This window comes from Eptatretus burgeri, chromosome 10 (assembly GCF_056783735.1).
Source record: "Eptatretus burgeri isolate ZD-2024b chromosome 10, Ebu_testis_v1, whole genome shotgun sequence".
Lineage (NCBI taxonomy): Eukaryota > Metazoa > Chordata > Myxini > Myxiniformes > Myxinidae > Eptatretus > Eptatretus burgeri.
The window spans coordinates 61,333,905-61,349,222 of NC_140970.1; the positions used below are offsets into that span (position 1 = coordinate 61,333,905).

General features: G+C 47.5%; 1 protein-coding gene across 8 annotated transcripts in view; it reads left to right on the top strand.

The window, feature by feature from the left end:
* The first annotated feature begins 12,090 nt into the window (after nucleotides 1-12,090).
* The window catches only part of SCLT1 (sodium channel and clathrin linker 1), a 74,380-nt gene continuing 71,152 nt past the window's right edge, over nucleotides 12,091-15,318 (top strand). For 5 of the 8 annotated variants that reach the window (XR_015062492.1, XM_085898631.1, XM_085898629.1 and 2 more), the window contains exons 1-3: nucleotides 12,093-12,384; nucleotides 13,098-13,137; nucleotides 13,317-13,386. Coding sequence is in view for 6 of the 8 variants with exons in the window: in XM_085898631.1 (XP_085754757.1) it covers nucleotides 12,351-12,384; nucleotides 13,098-13,137; nucleotides 13,317-13,386 (144 nt within the window). In the remaining 2 variants the exon portion in view is untranslated. Of the gene's footprint in view, nucleotides 12,385-13,097; nucleotides 13,223-13,316; nucleotides 13,387-15,318 lie in introns of those variants that run through there. The other 3 variants (XM_085898634.1, XM_085898628.1, XM_085898635.1) reach the window with 3 other exon arrangements.

Genomic DNA, 15,318 nt, shown 5'->3' on the forward strand with positions numbered 1-15,318 from the left:
TAAGTTCAATTCTGGAACTTAAATTTTGTAATTAAGCTTAGTTTAAGAGATTCTCGAGGTTATGGCATGTGCAGAAATGAAATAAAATCGCGAACGCTGGCGTTTATAAGCACTGCAATGTATCCAGCGATTCGTAGCTATGAACAACATACATTTAATAATACGAGTGAGGAAAATGAAAAAAAAAGAAAACTTTGTCATTAAGAAATTGTTGCGGCCAGTTCCAAGTCAAGGCATGGTGAAGCATGCAGTCCAAATAACATGGTAAATACCCCCAGCGAGGTAACCCAGGATGCCCCTTAAGACCCTATATATGGAGAGCGAGGTGGCCAAGGCTTCGGCTGATACAGGATATAATTAAATAAAGCCGTTAATTATCTTCAAAAGGGGTGTTTTAATTCGCTCAAACACCCAATTTTCACTGTTGCGCTTTCTTGGAGTTTTCTTCATATGCATGTAAAGTTTCAGGCTGCTCGGTTTCATGGTTTTGGAGTTATGGAGGACACACGCACACACAGACACACACACTTATAGTAGTACGAAGGAACACGTGCTGGCAGTTCGCAACATGAAAGAACTCGAGGAACGCTTCCATAATTGAGTTAATGTGCAAAAATATATATTATTGCTGTCACGTTTAATGAGGTCTGCAATATTTTGGTAATGGTAATATAACAAGGAAATCCAACACAGGTGGAGGCCATTCAGCCCATCATGCCTGTGCGAACACCACACTAACCCAAGATCCAAGAAAGAAAATGCCCCAAAAAAGTGTTTTTAATTAATGAAATATTTTGTTGTTGTTGTTGTTGTAATTTATAATTTATTTATTATTATTTTCTTCCCCTCGGAGAGGGGGCATGGGCTTGGTGAAAAGCACACAACTACACAACTCCCCTGAATAAGACCCCCACCAACAGCATTCCGTACACAATCACCCATCAATACTCAAAGTACCTAAAAGTCTTATCAACATCCCCATACCCCTCTATCTCCATAACTTCCAGGTACCTATCTAATTCTAATTTAAACTTATCTACTTTTTCTGCTGCCACTACCTTTCCAGGGAGACCATTCCATGTATTGACTACTCTCTGGGTGAAAGTCCCCTTCCTTGCTACTGTCTTAACTCTCCTCTTCTTTACTCTCAGGCTATGGCGCCTGGTTCTGTCACTGTCTACTCTGCTGAATAATTCATCTGCACTTATTTTAACGATACCTTTCATTATCTTAAACATCTCCATCATATCTCTTCGTAACCGCCTCCTTTCTCGTGAATAAAGCCCTGTCTCCTTCAACCGCTCCTCATAGCTGAGTCTGGCTAGGGTAGGGAATCCATCGAGTAGCCCAACGCTGAACCCTCTCTACGGCATCGATGCAACGTTACCAGTCGGAATTTCGGAAAATCCCGGAAATTCATCATGAAAAATCCCTGAAAATCCCAGAATGGCCTTCTGATGGAAAAAATATATAAACAGTACAAAAAACAACATGCAATTAAAAGAACAAGATGCAAGTGTTAACTTCGTGATATAAAATTGCAAAAGATGTGTTATTATAAGAACGTAGCTCCATATTGTTACGAATCTGGAAGCCATTTGCACACAGACAGACAGCAGCCCCCGCAGTTCAGTTATTTCGATAAGTATGTGTTTATAGTCAGGGTCTTGTCCTGTCTAATGGGAATTTCGTGTGTGCGCTACGAGTTACTTTTATAGTCAGGTTTTTTAATATCTTTAAATCTTCATCCTTCGTTTTAGCACCATCGCCATCCATCGCCCACATGCAGCATGTCAAGTACAGGGGTGAGGTTCCCTCCGCCAATCCAATCAATGGCTCGTCCAATCAACGGCGGCCACAAGTCGCCCGAAAACCCCTCGTCCAATCCGGAGGCGAGTACCTCAGAGCGTTTCCCTCGAACCGCGTGGGAGGGGAAGGATAAGACGAGGTGGCGAGCCTTCGTCGAGGAAGGCTTGCCCCATCATAAAGAAAGAGCAGAAGGAGAATAAGCCTTGTCTTGCCTGCTGGCGTTCTCGTCTACCGCGGGTGCTGGTCTGGTCCGTTCCCGTGCTGGCTGGCGTCTTTTTCATCGTCCCTGGTGCTTGGTGTTGTGTTGTTGGCGGCGAGTTCGAGTCCCGCCACCGGACAAGCTTGACCAGACCGCACGAGGTGGGAAGGTACCCCGGCCAGGCTCTACTAAATAAAGACCCGACGGGGTCCCGTTCTTTTTGGTGTGTGTGTGTGTGTGTGTGTGTGTGTGTGTGTGTGTGTGTGTGTGTGTGTGTGTGTGTGTGTGTGTGTTTTGCCGTCCTGTAAGTAGAAACTGTCGAAGTGCCCTGTGTTCATTGTCCATTACATTTTCATATTCGGATAACTCTGCTCTTTGTGTGCTCCCCTCCCTGATTATTGTTTATAAATAAACCCCCGTTAAATGTTCCAGCTCATTTTGTGTGCTTTCTCCCATTGACCTAGCATGGTGTGTATTGAGAATTAGTGAGGCCGTTTGGGCTGGTAAGTTGTCATTGGGTCTGGCGCGGCTTTGGTAACTTCCGCTCGGTTATGTGGGATCCGAGTCTGTGATCGCGACTCGGTTCGGACAAAGTCAGCCGAGGGTGTGGTTTCCCCGGTTGCTTGACTGCGTGGTTATTTAGGTATATTGGAGATCGATACAATTAACCCTATGCCACGCGGTCGAAATATTGGCTTCCATGGTCCACTAGGGACCCGTGACCTTTGGAGTTGTCTGAGAGTCACGACCTAAATTCCGGGTGTTCGGTGGGAGATGACTTTACTGCTCCACCTAGTGGTCGTTTATCGCCACCGAACCCCGGCCCACAACAATTTATCGATCACACAACCATCCAAACTCATTATCGAGGATGTTCGTGATCAGGGTCAGTGTTGGCATACCCCACATTATAATACCAGAATTTAGTCGTAAACGTCAGAGAATGTGACCGATTCTTCCTGATTCTGACGACCCATTCTGTTCTCGTACCTTTGCCAACACCGTCCCTCACGAACATCCTCGACGATGAGTTTGGACGGTTCCCAGGCCACATATCCTCCGTAGTCAGTTATATGCTGGTATGCGAGGAGCCGCGCCTCCAGTGTAGAAGCATGTAACCGATTCGTGTGTTTCGTTTTTGTCATATTGACTTGAGAAAATATGCGTTCGATGCATGCTGACGAATCTGGCAAAGACACGATCATGTACGTCATGAACTGTGAAATTATGTCGAATTTGTGGCCGCCGAGTCCATCCTTCATTTTACTCACTGAATCCCAGGATTTCTCTGGACTGTCCAGCAGTGCAGCACGATCAGTGTATCCTTTTGTAACGTCACAAAGTCTGAGTTCCCACCATTGATCATGAAGTTCATCAAGATCAGGAACAAAATGAGGAAACGACTGGGCGGCCAGCGCGCTAATAGAAGTGGCTTGCTTCGTGTCTCCATCACCCAAGGCATCTCGTGGATTTATTATTTTCAAGCGTCCGAGCACACCATTTGGATTCATATCGAATCGATCTCTAATCTGCAAGCACAAGTCCACCAAAAACGCCTTACAGTCCTCACGGAAACGTACCTCTTTTGCTTGAAGTGGTTCTTCAAGGAGTTTGGCGGTGCACTTGCCGCCCAGAATTACGTCCATGAGTGGCTTGTGGATGGAAATATCACTGGGGTCGACAGCACTTACATCGGTAGATTTTATCTTCGTTTCCACTACAAAGAGACTGAGTAGTCCCCTATACCCATCTCGGATCGCATCTGATACTCGATGAATATTCAGTGATGTTGACTGAAACTGAGCATTGAGTCTGTCGATCTTTGGCAAAATGTCATGTAGAAACAGAAGCATATGCTCCGTTCCAGGCGAATTCATGATCTGATAGATGTGACCAGCTTTGTCCTTCGTGCAATCGTTGACATCTCGCATTTTGGTTTGGAAAAACAACTTCAGGCACGTCCATTGTTCCGGCCTCTGGCGGCGCCCCTCGAAAGCCATCGGGTGCCACACAGTTTCAAAATTTTGTGCTTCGCTCCTTCCCCAACCGCGTCTTGTATAAGACCAAACTCGCATTGGCGTTTAGCACTTCGGCTAAAATAGGCTCCTATATCTCGTAGTACGTCCAACCAAGACTGCAACAGTTTAGCGGTGTGATTGGTGCACAGGGCCATGGAATGACAGATGCATTATTGCACGAATATATTAGGCACATCCATTTTAATTAGGGCCTGAAAACCATTGGATGACCCCATTATTGTAGCGCAGTTGTCCGCGCCGAGTCCGATAACGTTGTCGAGTGGTATATCCACATCATTTAATAGTTTTTTCACTAACTTGTAAAATCCTGCAACCACAGCAGTGCTATCGTCTCCCTCAATCACGCCAAGTAGCGAATCCTTCACTTTAGATTTCTCATCATCAAAATACCTCACCACGACTGCAAGGATTTGACTGACGCTTTTGTCGGTGGACTCATCAAGAAGGATACTGAATTTGGTTTTCTGTAGTTTCTCAGCTAAAAATCGTCTCTCGTGGAAGGCAATACCATCCTCCATGATGTACTGGGCTTTTGTTCTCTTCAGTTTGATATTGTTACGTTTGAAGGGGGGGGGGTATGCATTCAAAGGGTAATTAGGATGTTTAATTAGGTATGCCATGCTGTTCGAGTTTACCAGGATCTCGATGTAATAAGTAGCAATTCAGTGGTGATAAGTTGTCTAGTAAATGTTCATTTCTTCAAGGGGGAAATGATAATTGTCACGTAATTAGATAGGGACACGGGATAGGCTAAGTGTGTCTGCGTAAACCCCTTTTGGTATTCTCTGGAGACTGGCCGTGACGTCACAGGACAGTGCAGCGGATGGCTCCGCCCCGTGATCACGATTGGCAGAAGGCGACGGCGGTGGGCCAATAAACGGCTCGATTGGAAGTGACGAGGACAGGAGGATAAAAAGGTTCTGTTCGGGGTCGAAAAGGAAGAGGAAGAAGATCGGGACAAAAACGATCGTGTTTTTTTTGGTGTGGAGGCTGTTGTGCGGAGAGCGTCCTTGTTGTTGTGCTGATTCGATCGTGTTCTTCATCGTGTCTTGGAGCCTTGCTGAGCCTCGTGCCTCACCTTGGTTGGCTCTGGGGTTCTGCTGACTCGGAGTACGGGGTCGAACGGCAGGCGGACCTGCCTCCCTCTCCTGCTCGCAACTTGGCGCCAGAACTGGTTCCCTGGCGGCTGTGAGCGGACTTGGGCCAAGACCAGGAGGTCGACAGCACCACGGTTTCTCCTGCCCCCCTGACGAGAGCAAGGCCAGCTCGTCCGATACCGATCCAGGGACAGTTGCGTCCACACCACGGTCCAGCCTGACCACCAGAAATAGTTACGTTTTGTGTGTGTGTGTGTGTGTGTGTGTGTGTGTGTGTGTGTGTGTGTGTGTGTGTGTGTGTGTGTGTGTGTGTGTGTGCTTGGCGCCTTAGAGGGTTTGAGATCTGTATATTCATTGGAATTGTCTGTGTTTTTCCCCACACCCGATCCCACACCATCCCGTCGAATCGCCCCGGATCCCTTTTCTTGCTGAGTCTTGTTATTTCTGGTTAATAGTAAAAACAAATAAACATCATCAACTCGGTGAAAAGCGACTCGTGCCACCTTCCTCCTCCCGTTTGCGGTAGAGCGATTAGAACCGCCATGTTTGGGTTATAAATAAATAAACCGCCTCCATCGTTTCGGCTCATTCTACGTTGGCAGGACTGTTCAAGTCCCGTGGACGTCACATTGGTGTCAGGGTGTTGGATGTTCGAACCCCTCTAAATTATATTTGGTATCGGGAGAATATACCAGGATTAAAATCTCGCCACGAATTGGAATATAAAATTACTTCAGAAAAGCGCGCGAGCGCGTGAAAATTTTGGCGGGATTTTTCAAATTTAAATTAATTGGCGGCAAACGGGACTTCTGCACCATGGCGGATGTGCAGATGTTTGAGGAGGAAGGCCACGTGTCTGGCAGCGAGTCGGGGGAAGAGGGGAGAGACGGGGGTAGGGTTGGAACCTCCCCCATTCCGAGCGTGGAACGTGCTTCATCGCCCGTAATGGAGCCGGCAGTGCCGGAAACCGGCACGATGACGATCTGGACAATGTTGGAACGTTTAATAGGGGACATGACGGTACAAATGGCAAATCAATTCGTGGCACAGAGGGCAGAAATGACAGATCAATTGGGGGTAATGGGGGTACAGTTGGGTGCACGGATTGATTTAATGAGGGATGAATTGGGGGAAAAGATGGAGAAAATGAAAACTGAGATGCAGGAGTGTGTGGATGTTAAATTGGGAGAAATACAAAGTAAATTCGAGGATAGATTGGAGGAAACAAAGGTAGAAATTACATTGGAGGGGGAAAATATACAAAAAAATTGGTAGATAAAATTGATACAACGAACACCAGGGTTGATAAAGTGGATGAAAGCCTGGAGCGTCACCGTGCCTGTGTGGATGCTCGTATGCAGCTGCAAGTAGAAGAGTGGGGAGAGCAAGGGATGAATTTGGCGGAGGAGGTAAAAGGATTGGAGGCTCGTTTGGACGAACAAGATAAAATTATGAGCCAAGATGAAGTCTTGGATAAAGGCCTGGTCGAGCCGTCTTTTGTAAGTAGAGTGTCCGGGTTGGTTGAGGAGCAGCTACAAACTCGCGATGGAGCCTTGGAGGAGGTTGTGCGGGCCCAGAAGATCCTGCAGGAAGAGGTGAATCGGTCCATTCAACGTTTGGAACAGGAGGAAAAATTGACCCATGAGACCCTCACCACAAAACATCTTTGGCCACAGTGGGCTGCGAAATTGGATACGCAGCCACAAGGGTGTTTGATCCCTGGGCTGGATTCGGACAAGGGAGAAACTGAGAAGCGGGCCACCGTAAAAGTGATCCCCCTGGTAAATTTTGACGGGTCAGGGAGCGTTGAAGCTTTTCTGACGCAATTTGAGTGCATTTCCCGACTAAACGGGTGGAATGAGCGGGAACGTACAGGGAATTTGGTGGCAACGTTGCGGGGACCAGCCGCAGACGTGTTAAACGTGATCGCGGAGGGGATGTTGACCAGCTCCCACATTTGCGAGGCGTTGAGCCGTCGGTTTGGGTTCGCGGCAAACTGTGATCTGGTGCGGGCCCAGCTCCAGCACCGCAGATTAAAGCCGGGTGAGACAGTGCAGGAGCTGGCGCAGGACATTTACCAATCAGTCAGGATCGCGTATCGGGACCTTACAGTGGAGGCGTGGGACAGACTGGCACTAGAGAAATTTTTAGCTGCTCTTCCGGACCCTGAGGTCCGAGCGCTAGTGGCGCTACAGGATCCACCCACCGTTCACCGAGCGGCTGAGTGCGCAGCCAGGCTGGCCTCGTGGAGGCGGCCGGGTCGGGTGCCAGAGAGGCCATCGGTGACGGTCCGACAGGCGGAGATCCAGGATCAGGGAGGGGGGCTGGGAGAAATTGGCATTACCCAGATGCTTCAGAGGATGAATCCTCCTGCTGAACCGCCAGGTCTATCCGAGATGCCCTTTTATAGGTCGGGTCCGGAAATCACTGTCGGGGGTCAGGGAGACTAGATCGGGCTGAGCATATAGGGCCATGCACGGCTGGTGAGATTGTGGCGAAGTGCCCTCCTTTGGTGGAAAAAAATGAATTGTGGGAAAATTGGCATGGGTTTGTAAGTTCTGCTGGGTTTTGGAGTGACAATCGGGACAATGGGTAATTGGTAACAAAGCGGGCACAAGTGGCTGTCCAATGGCTGGTGCGTGGATCGGGTGAGAAGTGCTGTGTGAGTTGTTTTAAGTTAAGAAGTGAAATGTATGGTGCACACATTGTTTTTTTATTGGACATGGTGTGGTAACAGGGAAGGTCATGGTCGGTGAAGTGTTAGAAATGCAGGTGTCACATGTAAGGCCGATGGGGTGGGGGAGTCATGTGGGTTTTGTGGGTGGGGATGATGTGCTTGTTCACAGGGATTGCTGAAGCTCACGGTGAGCGTGAATTGCGACCCCCCTTCAAGGAGATTCACCACCTGGTGGCTAATGGTGACAGTGTCTGGAGACAACTGGGAGAGGGTCTAGTTGGGCGACCAAGGCGGGTAGGACCTTGGCGACGCAGGAAGGCCAGAGGAGCCAGTGAGACCCCTTCCAGAGTGTTGTACGGGATTAGAGCTGATGGCTACCAGGGGGGAGGGAATCAAAGGGAGCGGGGCGGAGAAACGTCCGGGTTGGACTAAAGCTTACCTGTGGGCATGGTTGCACCTGAGATGCCCCCATCATCTTGTGGTAACCCACCCCACGGCCATGATGGGATTCAGCCTGCATGATTAAAATGAGGACCATGACCTAGAAATGTGATGATGACCATGGTGTGAGTGTTGTGAAGATGTATGAGTCCCACTCGTTCCCGCACAACTTGACATGTGCAGCAAAGGCATGATGTCCGCATAATTTTGGGGAAAGCAAATTTGAAAATTGGCTCCCCAGGTAACGCTGGGTCTATTAGCATCCACTGGGGAGGCGGTCAAGTGTAAATATCCTGTGAATAGTGTCGTTAAGGCTTAGAGTAGGAATGTAAAGTATAAGTGTTGTGTTTTTGTGGAACCTTTTGTTTCCCCTCCCCAGATCACTGGAAGAGTGCTGGGCAAGAGCGATGATCCAGAGGATGGAGTGCAACTTCGCTCAGTGCTCTCATGTGATTAAAAAAAAAAAACCGAATGATTGTTTCGAAATGAAAGGCGAGGATAAGGCCATAAGGGGGTAGTACATTAAGCAGGATAGGTAAGTTAGCTGCGACTCGCTGCCCATTGCCCCTCCTACTTTATTTCGTTAGGTTAATTAGGTGTGAGTCAGTAAGTGTTAAGGCTGGTACGGTAGCGCCTGTGATATACCTTGCAGGAGCTGCGGTACCAGAGGAGGGGGCAGTGTTACGTTTGAGGGGGGGGTATGCATTCAAAGGGTAATTAGGATGTTTAATTAGGTATGCCATGCTGTTCGAGTTTACCAGGATCTCGATGTAATAAGTAGCAATTCAGTGGTGATAAGTTGTCTAGTAAATGTTCATTTCTTCAAGGGGGAAATGATAATTGTCACGTAATTAGATAGGGACACGGGATAGGGTAAGTGTGTCTGCGTAAACCCCTTTTAGTAGTCCCTGGAGGCTGGCCGTGACGTCACAGGACAGTGCAGTGGATGGCTCCGCCCCGTGATCACGATTGGCAGAAGGCGACGGCGGTGGGCCAATAAACGGCTCGATTGGAAGTGACGAGGACAGGAGGATAAAAAGGTTCTGTTCGGGGTCGAAAAGGAAGAGGAAGAAGATCGGGACACAAACGATCGTGTTTTTTTTGGTGTGGAGGCTGTTGCGGGGAGAGCGTCCTTGTTGTTGTGCTGATTCGATCGTGTTCTTGATCGTGTCTTGGAGCCTTGCTGAGCCTCGTGCCTCACCTTGGTTGGCTCTGGGGTTCTGCTGACTCGGAGTACGGGGTCGAACGGCGGGCGGACCTGCCTCCCTCTCCTGCTCGCAACTTGGCGCCAGAACTGGTTCCCTGGCGGCTGTGAGCGGACTTGGGCCAAGACCAGGAGGTCGACAGCACCACGGTTTCTCCTGCCCCCCTGACGAGAGCAAGGCCAGCTCGTCCGACGCCGATCCAGGGACAGTTGTGTCCACACCATGGTCCAGCCTGACCACCAGAAATAGCTACGTTTTGTGTGTGTGTGTGTGTGTGTGTGTGTGTGTGTGTGTGTGTGTGTGTGTGTGTGTGTGTGTGTGTGTGTGTGTGTGTGTGTTTGTGTGTGTGTGCTTGGTGCCTTAGAGGGTTTGAGATCTGTGTATTCATTGGAATTGTCTGTGTTTTTCCCCACGCCCGATCCCACACCATCCCGTCGAATCGCCCCGGATCCCTTTTCTTGCCGAGTCTTGTTATTTCTGGTTAATAGTAAAAACAAATAAACATCATCAACTCAGTGAAAAGTGACTCGTGCCACCTTCCTCGTCCCGTTTGCGGTAGAGCGATTAGAACCGCCATGTTTGGGTTATAAATAAATAAACCGCCTCCATCGTTTCGGCTCATTCTACGTTGGCGGGACTGTTCAAGTCCCGTGGACGTCACAATATTTTTGCATGAATCGTCCTTTGGAAACAATGATGAAATCAGAGGTGTCAAATGGTCGGCGTGTAAAAAAGGTGTCAAATGGTCGGCGTGTAAAAAAGGCGCCAAATGGTCGGCGTGTAAAAAAAGGCGTCAAATGGTCGGCATGTAAAAAAGGTGTCAAATGGTTGACATGTAAAAAGGTGTCAAATGGTCGGCGTCTAAAAAAGGTGTCGAATGGTCAGCGTGCAAAAAAGGCGTCAAATGGTCGGCGTGTAAAAAGGGCGTCAAATGGTTGGCGTGTAAAAAGGCGCCAAATGGTGGGCGTGTGAAAAAGGCGCCAAATGGTCGTCGTGTAAAAAGGCGTCAAATGGTTGGCGTGTAAAAAAGGTGTCAAATGGTCGGCGTGTAAAAAAGGCACCAAATGGTCGGCATGTAAAAAAGGTGTCAAATGGTCGGCGTGTAAAAAAGGTGTCAAATGGTCGGCGTGTAAAAAAGGTGTCAAATGGTCGGCGTGTAAAAAGGTGTCAAATGGTCGACATGTAAAAAAGGTGTCAAATGGTCGGCGTCTAAAAAAGGTGTCAAATGGTCGGCGTCTAAAAAAGGTGTCAAATGGTCGGCGTCTAAAAAAGGTGTCAAATGGTCGGCGTGTAAAAAAGGCGTCAAATGGTCGGCGTGTAAAAAAAGGCGTCAAATGGTCGGCGTGTAAAAAAGGCGTCAAATGGTCGGCATGTAAAAAAGGCGTCAAATGGTTGGCGTGTAAAAAGGGCGTCAAATGGTCGGCGTGTAAAAAGGCGCCAAATGGTCAGCGTGTGAAAAAGGCGCCAAATGGTCGTTGTGTAAAAAGGCGTCAAATGCTCGGCGTGTAAAAAAGGTGTCAAATGGTCGGCGTGTCAAATGGTCGGCGTGTAAAAAGGCGTCAAATGGTCGGCGTGTCAAATGCTCGGCATGTAAAAAAGGCGTCAAATTGTCGGCGTGTAAAAAAGGTGTCAAATGGTCGGCGTGTAAAAAAGGTGTCAAATGGTCGGCGTGTAAAAAAGGCATCAAATGGTCGGTGTGTAAAAAAAGGTGTCAAATGATCAGCGTGTAAAAAAGGTGTCATATGGTCGGCGTGTAAAAAAGGTGACAAATGGCCGGCGTGTAAAAAAGGTGTCAAATGGTCTGCGTGTAAAAAAGGTGTCAAATGGTCGGCGTGTAAAAAAGGTGTCAAATGGTCAGCGTGTAAAAAAGGTGTCAAATGGCCAGCGTGTAAAAAAGGTATCAAATGGTCGGCATGTAAAAAAAGGTGTCAAATGGTCGGCGTGTCAAATGGTCGGCGTGTAAAAAAGGTGTCAAATGGTTGGTCCGAATACAACCATCTCTTTTGATTTATGAATGATCCCCCTCCGAATACAACCTAAAACCTGATTTGCTTTACCTATAGCTGCCTAGCACTGTGCTGCTTGCTTACCTCCCATATCTATTACCACCCCCAGATCCTTATGTGTGACACGCTCGAAAATTAACCCTTGAATCCTGTCATCTCTATTTTCATTGTTCTTTCCCATCCCCAACACTTTACACTTGCTCAGGTTAAATTCCACCTGCCAAACTTTTTCCCAATCTATACAAGTATCAATACTCTCTTGTATCTGTTCACTACCCCCCTCTGCTATCCACCTTTACCTCCAAGCTTTGGGTCATCCGCAAGCTGCTCAGCGAGTCAGCTACGGCCTCCAACACACACATATATATATATATATATATATATATATATATATATATATATATATATATATATATATATATATATATATATAATGATATTTTGCTTTTTGGACGTGTTCATCATGGATTTTCTCCATATCTATATCAACATCATGCGAACTAAAAACAAAAAAAACAAAAAAAAAACATTCATATTGATACACTTCATAGCGTACATGGCGGTGTTGTTAGCAACAGTCTCGTGCTTGTTGTCAGGCCGCTCTGCTCCCTTTTTATTCCCGATTCACAGTGACAGTTCTGACGCATTTTAGTTTTTTTTTTTTGGAAATATTTTAATTCAGTTGTGAATCCCATTCAATGAAGCTTTTCCCGCTCTTCATTTGCGTCGTGTTTATGTATCACGGTCGGTGTTACTTTCGGTCCATTCAAAGCCGGGTTTACCCGGTTTGTTTTTCTTTTAATTTTAAAGAGCAGGAAGTGGATGACATGAAAATAAATAAAGGAATCCTGAATATTCTGGTGACTGAGAGTTTGTAATGGCAGCGGCCTTGTCAGTGTGTCGGGAAGCAGGTAAGGTGTGTGTGTGTGTGTGTGTGTGTGTGTGTGTGTGTGTGTGTGTGTGTGTGTGTGTGTGTGTGTGTGTGTGTGTGTGCGTGTACGTGTACGTGTACGTGTACGTGTACGTGTACGTGTACGTGTACGTGTACGTGTGCGTGTGCGTGTGCGTGTGCGTGTGCGTGTGCGTGTGCGTGCGTGCGCGTGCGCGTGCGCGTGCCTGTGCCTGTGCCTGTGCCTGTGCCTGTGCCTGTGCCTGTGCCTGTGTGTGTGCCTGTGCCTGTGCCTGTGCCTGTGCCTGTGCCTGTGCCTGTGCCTGTGCCTGTGCCTGTGTCTGTGTCTGTGTCTGTGTCTGTCTGTCTGTCTGTGTGGGTGTGCGTGTGGGTGTGCGTGTGGGTGTGCGTGTGGGTGTGTGTGTTTGTATGGATGTGTGTGTGTGTGTGTATGTGTTTGTGTGTGTTTGTGGATGCGTGTGTTTGTGGATGCGTGTGTGTGCGTGTGTGTGCGTGTGTGTGCGTGTGTGTGCGTGTGTGTATGTGTGCGTGTTTGTTTGTGTGTGTGTGTGCGCGTGTGCGCGTGTGTGTGCGTGTGTGCGCGTGTGTGTGCGTGTGTGCGCGTGTGTGCGCGTGTCGCATGCTTCATGTTCTGTTAGTATTATAGTATTATAACGCTGGTTGGTGGTTTATTTGTTTAACCGTTCGATATTATCCTCTATCCGTGTTTCGCAGATGAACTGGGAATGCCAGCTGCTTCACATGGGGATTCCAGGTACACGTGACTAAACGAGGAGCCTCCAGGCGGCTTTTAAACACCACACGAACTTGGATAAAGGCAACAGTTCGGTTTGTTTGGTGTGAGCGAAGTTGCTTGCTCACCTTGATTCCCTATGTCGTGGGATGATTGTGGTTAAAATCTTTCCCATTGAATTGCTTCCTCGTTTGCTGCAGGTGCCATGTTTTGCTCGATCAGGAAAATGCCGGTGTGGATGAGATCGAACAAGAACTTGCTTATTATCAGGTGTGTCCCTTTTAAATTAAATATATTGACCAATTTAAGTCGAGATACGAGAGCGAAGTCGATGGCACGACATCGCAAATCCCCACCCATTTCCCCCGAAAGCAGAGTTGAAGGATGGCAAAAAGTTCCACCAGGAATGACCCAATTATCAAAGTTTTAATTCAATTTTTTGACCCGTGTGAGGTGTGACCCCCCCCCCCTTTCCACCAGAGGACATGAACCAGGGGTCAAATGTAAATGATCATTACATACAGTATTTCATGCATCCCCCCAATGCTGATTGCATACGGAAAGTTTCATTAAGAAATGTCTGCTGGCTTAAGATCTTTGGGTCTTGTGTTCAAGCCCCTGTCAGCAGTTGAATTAACACCATGTGGGGTTGACTCGGCTTGTTATCCTTCCGAGGTTGGCAAAATGAATAACAGTGTACTGGTCATGGAGGGCACTGCATCATGAGCACAGCCACGCCACCAGAATATGATGCAACAAGCAGCCACAATAGCGCTGTTTGTTAGTGTGCACGATAGCGCGAACACTATAGCGAGCTAGCTACATAGTCTGAGTCAGCAGCAGTCTGATAATGGACTTTTCCAAGTTGATCCTTTTTCAAAGCTTCATTTCTGCAGTCCACATTTTAAAGTTGGCCTTCACAGCCAGCCACCGACTGGGCATTCTCTATCTTACAAGGTCCATCATTGGTACACCAGAGCTCCTATCCATCAATAACACCTTCATCTGTAACTTGATGGACTGCTGCTCCCCCATCTGGGCAGGCTCTCCTGCCTCACACCTTGCTCAGCTTGATGCTGTGGAAATCAAGGCCTGTAAGATTATTGGAATCTCCTGTGATGAAGCTGAGTCTATGGGTCCATCACTATGGAATCACAGACAGGTTAGTGGTCACTCTGGCTTTCACTGACTCTTTTATGGTCTTGCACCCTCTGCTCTTTCCATGCTTTGACCCTCCCAGGTTTCTGCGGGGCACACACTGTCCACCACCAACCCCTTTCTGCTGAAACTCCCTAGATCCAGGATAACTGCTCACCTCCATTCATTCGTTCTTTTTTCCTGCCTGTGGAACCAATTTCCACATCCTCTTCAATCACATTCTTCCCTCCAGGTCTTCAAGACGGCTGTTCACCACCTTCTCAGATCGTCCCCAATCCAAAACCATGATCTTTTCTACCCCCGTTAATCCCAATGCAGGATGCTAGAAATGGGTGCGAAGGGCTTTGGAATTTGTTTGGGGGTGCTGGTGATAACTCGCCACGTCTTCACAAGTCTCCATGAAATCTTTAACATCCACCAACTATTGCTAGCTGTTGGGACACCCATCTTAATGTCCATCCGATGGAGGGCACACATATTGATGCAACCCCCTACATGGGAAACACCCAACATGACAAATCGTCTGTCGTCGTACTTCCAAGAACCTCCAGTTTTGCAGTACTGTACTTCAATTTAAATAAATGTTCAATGGGGGTGGTGTATAAGGGTGTTGTTCGGAACTACTTCAATAGCACAAAACTTTCAGATTTTTAAATTTATTTTAAAAAACGATTGTTAAAATAATTATTTCATTAAAATTGAAGCAACATTGCACAGGGTATCATGTTCTATGAACTCTGTGGTTTGCTAAGGTTTTGAATGATTTTTATACACCCGATATATATATACCGGTCGTCTCTCTGTTTGTCTGTCTGTCTGTCTGTCTGTCTGTCCTTCCGTTCCTGTCCGCACTCTAACTCCCAAAGTTTTCAACTTTCACGTTTCATATTTGGTACATAGGTACAGACTGTGGAGACGGTGTCGTGACATACGTTCGTCATCTAAAGTGGTTGCCATGGCAACCAGGATGCTGTTTTCCATGTCGTAGCACAATTCTGTGTATACCTTCTTGTTCGGGCGTATATTGTGCTCACTTGCACTCTT